This window comes from Anneissia japonica, unplaced genomic scaffold (genome assembly GCF_011630105.1).
Source record: "Anneissia japonica isolate Jap-2015-1 unplaced genomic scaffold, ASM1163010v1 scaffold287748_len1686314_cov196, whole genome shotgun sequence".
Lineage (NCBI taxonomy): Eukaryota > Metazoa > Echinodermata > Crinoidea > Comatulida > Comatulidae > Anneissia > Anneissia japonica.
Genome location: NW_022727190.1, coordinates 1,107,413 through 1,114,191, shown reverse-complemented (window position 1 = coordinate 1,114,191; position 6,779 = coordinate 1,107,413). Strand labels below are relative to the sequence as shown.

The 6,779-nt window shown below is 32.5% G+C and overlaps 1 protein-coding gene across 1 annotated transcript; it reads left to right on the top strand.

The window, feature by feature from the left end:
- Positions 1 to 245: 245 nt before the first annotated feature.
- LOC117113536 (trace amine-associated receptor 8c-like) lies at positions 246 to 3,162 on the top strand. Its single transcript, XM_033256896.1, has one exon. The coding sequence runs from the start codon at positions 246 to 248 to the stop codon at positions 1,179 to 1,181; it is 936 nt and encodes a 311-aa protein (XP_033112787.1). The 3' UTR covers positions 1,182 to 3,162.
- Positions 3,163 to 6,779: the final 3,617 nt, after the last annotated feature.

Here is a 6,779-nt window from a genome sequence, read left to right as displayed (position 1 = left end):
GTCCAAGCGCGCGTGTTTGTACAATTATATATTTGATGAGTTCATTAAATGCGATTAAAGAACGCATTAAAATATTTGTGTTCGTGTGATCTGTCTATTTAGGCATATGTGTATTAATGTATAATCTCCTATGTATTGGCCTATAAGGAAATATATGACGTCACGACATTAACATTAATCTATATGCTGTGCGTTTCGGTTCTCAGTGCAGTATGTGGTTAGTTTAGATTCCGTCTGGCTTTAGAATGGATGAGTTTGCTATTAACACCCGGAACTCGACCAACGAAATAAGGAATAGTCTAATATTTGTTTCAACTGTTTATATTCCATTAGACTTTGTGATCATTTGTGGAAACGCATTTGTTCTTATGGTCATTCACCGAACTCCTAGTTTACAACAGCCACAGTTTACTTTACTTGCTAGTTTAGCATTAGTTGATCTACTTACGGGGATCATCGGTGTCCCCACCTTCGTGTGGGGGCTTGTCGTGCGGGGATCCCTTCTCCTGCAGAACGTCGTTGATTGTCAGTTACAATACATACCTGTGAAATTTTTTGTGTCGGCGTCGTTTCTCCATCTCATTTTTATTACTGCAGACCGGTATGTTGCAATAATTAAACCTTTACGATATGGACAAATTATTACTCAGACACGAATTTATTGTGCTATCGTTTTTTCTTGGATTCTAGCCGGTCTGTATGCCAGCGTCCAAGTGTTCTGGAAGACCAAACGAATTGAAGGAATTTTCCTTTGTTACCAGATGAATCCACAAGGCTTTGAAGTTCAACGTCGCCTGATCTTGATCATTATTCCAACAGGTGTGGTTATATTAATTATTATGTATTTTCGAATTTTCATGGAGGCAAGAAAGCACAGGAACGCCATAGCCGCGGCTCAGAATGCATTCGACACACAAACATCAGCTCATAAAAAATTTAAAGCAGCTAAAACAAGCGCTTTGATGGTCTGCTTATTCGCTGTTGCCTATGTACCTTATTCTGTCAGAGTTGTAATCTTCTTATTTGGGTTTGAACGTTCGGATATATACTGGTACGAATTGATGTCGGAGGTATTGCTATGCAGCAGTTCGGCCATCAACCCGTTCATCTACGTGTTCCGTCATAGGCAATTCTCATCTGCTTTACGTCGTCTAATGAAAAACTATGTTAATAGGGACTAAATTCTGAGTTAAATCTTTTTAAAAAGTAACTTCAATTACGGAGATACATTTTCTTCATGCTTCAATGACATTGTATTAAAACAAAAGAATTATAAACTCATTTAAACACGCTGAGATTTTATTATATTATCATTATTGTCGTATGTATGTTGACAAATTTTACAACCATATAACTAAAATTAATATGTATTTCAATCTGTAAATTAATTAATCAGTATTGTTGACTGTTATATGTCAATATAATACCGTAAACGCTTGTCATCTATCTTTGACAGTTATTTTCAAACGATAGTTGGATCACACTACGGCCTCAATACCAGAAATAAAAATCAGCTTCGTATACATTTAAAAAAAACTCAAATAGTCCAACAATATATAACATACCAAGGTGTAAAAATATGGAATAACTTCTCTCAATTATTAAAATCTCAAAATCACATTTTACTTTCAAAAGACAGCTGTATAAGGAACCGAAAATGAAGTATTTGTAATTCTTTATTTTTTAAACTTTTTTTATTTTCACCCGAAACTTTTTGTAGAAATACCGGGATGGTGTCTGGCAGGGTATAGTTTTACTTAGTTAAGTTAGTTAAGTCGACCATTTTTTTTTGTACGGGGCTTCATAGGAAATAGCTTTGCTTGTTTTGAATGCCTCTTTCCATTTCAATTCATCATCGCCGTTATTCATTTTTGCAATGCTAATTGATTATTTATATATTTATAAGACAACATTCGTTGAGAGCTACGCTACACGATGTATCACGTCCTTTATTCGCACACTGTATTTACCTTTCTTTATGATTTATAAACGGCTATACATACATACATATATATACATATATATATATATATACACATATATGTATATATATATATACAGTATATATATATATAGGTCTATATATGAAAAGGGTATATTGATAGTAAAGGATTGGTTAAACATTAATGGAGTATCTTAACGAACCAACTAAATATGGTACGGTATGTACCGACCCTTTGACATTTTCTAACTGTATAATTTTAAAATGCTTTAAAAATGTAGAGTGACTGTACAGTGCTTGTTAATCATATCATTATTAGACTCAGGCAACAAGTGCAGATAATGCATGATGCTGACTGGTAGGTAGGTAAGTAATTTGAAAGGATACCATGTTAATATGAAATTGCTATCAAACATTTTGGTTACAATTTTTTTACAACAACCAGCAGATGCTAGTTTAAATGACATAAAATAAAGAGAGGGAGACAATGATTTAACGTTTTCATTTTTATTGTTCATCTTCAGGAATGAGAACCAGGTGATTACAAAAAATGCTACAATATGCAAATGGTGGGATAACCAAAGCAAGTAAAGCAATGGTGATTATGAGAGTTAGGAATGGAGGTTGGATTAATATCCGATAAACAAATTCAACTCTCTTTATATTGAGGCCACAGTTTCATAGATTAAGGCGATGGATAGCCAGGGCTTACCACCACCCGAATAGTAGATAGGATCAGTTAAATGAACTATCAATTATTGTAGTGTTGGAATATATTAGCGATTTATAATTAACAAAGAAATTGTTTTTAAATGTGAATAACACTGTAAGAGAGTGTAGAATGTTCAGATACTTCAGTTATATGGCACCAGCCTGTCTGACCAATATAGTCACAATCACAGCCAGGGCCATTAAAATGATACACAACTGAATCGTTTGGCTTACATCTTGTATAAGTATGATACTTTTTTAGTTTTCATAAGATAATTATTATTAATAATAATAAATATAGAATAATATATCGGGCAAATGTCACAGCTGGCAAAATACTGATGGAAAATATCCGGAGGAAGGGGGGGGGGGGAAAATATCCAATGAGCAACAGCCTTCTCTCGTTGAATCATGGCCTTCCTCTCTTTATTTGGAGTAACGTTCGTTCTATGAAATTTGTACAAAATTGAAAAATTTTGATTATGAAACATTCATTATTTTTATATACATTACATGTTCTGCATTATGTGATTTATAAAATATTTTTATACAAAATTAATACAAAATTGAAATTGTTTTAATACAAAATACTTTTACCGTTAATAGTAATACTAATAATAAAAAAAGCGTTTATATTGCGCCGTATCTAAAAAAAAATCATAAGCGCATTACAATACATAAAATCATCAATTCAAGTAGACAAATTTAAAGTATTGCACATTAAGAATGATAGAAAAATCAAATTCCTTCAAAGATTAAAAACCGGCATTAGAAATATGGGAAATCAAATTAGATAAAAACGGTATATCAAGGATAGACATTGAAACACATGAAATATTAATTTATATATATATATATTTATAACAAAAGAATATAGGAAATGAATACCATGTATAGACTTTACAAACACTTTATTGGAGAAAACCAATATTTCGACCTATCCTCAGGTCTTTATCAAGGTTTATATATGTACATACATACCGTACTGTATATATATATTCAGTATACATTTAAAAAATAATATTATTATTTAATCATTTTTTACCAATTTTCGATTACAGGTTTTGCATTATGTAATTTATGTAAAAAAGAGAGAGAAAAAAGAAAGCTTGAAAGTCTTTTTTAGAAGTGTTGCAAGAAAGTTGCCAGTTTTGGAATGACGTCCAATTATGGTTAAGGCCTAGTATTTTGAATTAATCAAATTTGAATATATATATATATATATTCTCTCCAATTAAAGGTTCCCTCTATTTAGAGACCAAAGCCCGTGGTTTTTGGCAGACCCAACTGAACATTTTCCCTCCAATCATAGACCACTTTAAAATAAATAGTGACGTTAATGCAATGTTTTTATAATAAATTATGATATATACGAATCACACATATAGATATTATTATTTAATCTTTTTTTTCTTTTTTTTTTGTTCTGTGTACTTTTACACATTAACTTTACCTTTATTAAATGTCGATCACAGGTTCTGCATTATGTAATTTACGTAAAAATGAGAGAAAAAAGAAAACTTGAAACTTTTTTTTAGAAATGTTGCAAGAAAGTTTTGTGTATATTGAATAATGAAAATATTTAAGTGTCAATGTTCGTAATATGTTAATGGAAAAACAAGTTGATGTCTGACTACCATAAAATGCTTAATTAATCTAAGGACCATATTTTAGGCCCAGGGGTCCCAAATTTCCAGCAGAGTCCCAGAATGGAGTATCATGAAAATCGGTGGGAAGACCTCTCACACCCCCACGAGCAAGCAAGAATCTCTCGAAATAAACCATCTCTCGAAAATTCATGATGATAGCCTATTTGCCTGCTTTTACTTGTATTTACCACTCTGTCATCAATTGTCCCCCAGATATAGTGCAATCATGGTGGTTATCATGCAAAGCAAAATATATTTAGATCTCTTAAGAAAACTCATTAAAACATTTATTTATTGATTGTTATGGTGTACTTTTTTATTGTGGTTTTTTTTTTTAAGTTGACAATACATCTTGAGAGATAGATAAAAGAGAAGAGATAGTTTTTGCGTTATGTATTTTGCACTAATGAAGCACGTCTTTACTCATTGTTTACTATCACCATGATAATAACCAGTTCTAACAATGTGTATGTTATAATCCAGTTGACACGAGCAGAAGTACTTCGAATTGAAAACTCAAAAGAATATGAACCACACATTTTTATCATGAATGGTTTTAATTTGGAATATCAATGGTCAACGTCTTCTTAATTTATGTGAAGTCTCTTTATCTTCTTTAACACATTCGAAGAAGCAAAGAAAGCAGTCACGTGGGTAAGGATAAAGTAATGAGTTAAAACCTATAATTTAGTACATACTTCAATAATCTGATTATCAGTACTCGGAAGAATTGTTGTTGATGAAAATCACAAATGTGACTTTGATTGTGAAAACGAATCTAATGTTTGAAATGTATTTTACAAAGCTAAAATAAAAAGGGCGTGAGTGTGGGACAAGATCAAGATTAGGCCTTAGTAACTGCATACTCAAGAACTGCTCTTTTGAGCTTCCTCCTGTTTCAAGTTTCAAATGAGATTAGAACAGAATGTTCCTTAAATATGAAATACATCAGAAATCATTCCCATTTATGAGATTATGAAACCGAGTTTAATGACTTTAAACCTATATGCATCACTTCTAGTGTAATTGTTTCGTCGAGCGGCTCTGCTTAAACTCTAAACATCGACTCTCAGGACCCACTTGAAAAGACTTATAAGAAAGGCCAAAGTGCTAATGATGCTCTTGCTTTTTACCTTAATTATATTGAATGTTATTTATCTCGTTAGCATTGGAACTTACGTCAAAACACTTTGTATAGATTATTCAAGTGCATTTAACGCTATAGCATCGACCTTATGTACAAATTAATTGAAATGCTTGCTAGTCAACATCTGATTGACTGTCTTTAGTAGGTTTCTTAGTGATCCCTAGTACGTTCAAGTTAAGGAAGATGTTAATTACTGCACAGTATATAAAGTTTGCGTTATCGACACGGGTCCCCCAAGGAAGTGTCGTCTCGTTCTTTTCTCTAAATTTATTTAATATGCAACTTAAAATTGATAGGTTGGTAATATAGTGTGTTATTATTAATATTATTGTAAGAATTTAATAAATGATTTTAGGTGTGGTTAACCAAATCATGCCCAGTAATAATCAATGTATTGGAAGAATTAATGAATATAAGAGCCTTAGGTGTACTACTGACAAGTAATTGACGTTTTAACAGCAATACAATGGCGTTTCGTACTAAGTCGTTCTGCTTGTGGATCGTGTTTTCTTGCGTCTGTTCAATCAATTATATGGACCACATTAGCTTTATGATCCAGAAATGCGAAATAGAGGGGACCCACGGAGGGACTTTCACAGACGGAAGGTGAATACGACCTCAGAAACACCATGGTTATGGCTGAGGTAAAACAAATTTATGATTATAGCACCTCTAGATTGGCGGATATCGCACTTTCATACCTAAATTTATTTATAATTTTCATTTTTCCTCCATTTTTAAAAAATAATTTTCAAAAATTGAGGAGGCCCGGGCCGGTTCAGCCTCAATTGATTCCTCCACTGCCTTCATTACATCAAAACAGAATATGGCGATTGTAAAAAAAATGTTTAAAGGAGCCAGGCGTTTAATTGGTCTATAAATTCTCACTATAAAAGTCCATCAGAATCGCGCAGTAGCGCAAAAATATCGCAATCTCACTCAAATATACTGCACACCAGTATTCCATAGCACACTAACTTTTAATCCGGCATTAACATAAACTGTCATTAGCACAAAAAGAAACCTGCACAGGCATCCCTTTTGGTCAGATGCTATTCATGCTTTTAAATCTAAATTGGTTCGATAATATTTTGCCACAGGAGATCAGTCAATACGAGACAAAAAGGAGATAACCACCAAATTGGATGGAATGTGTCATTTATTCAACAATGACGAAACATTAACCATAGGCTTATTTAGTAAACACCTGAGTATGCACTTAAATGCTAATTAAAATCTTAATCAAGCTTGACAAAAGGTTTGAATCGGAAACGTTTGCTCATTTGATGTAACAAGTATATCTGGTAAAATAATACCACCTCTCTTGGGT

Excerpts from the sequence above, each read along its gene's own strand:
- LOC117113536 (XM_033256896.1), top strand. The coding sequence starts at position 246 with ATGGATGAGTTTGCTATTAACACCCGGAACTCGACCAACGAAATAAGG.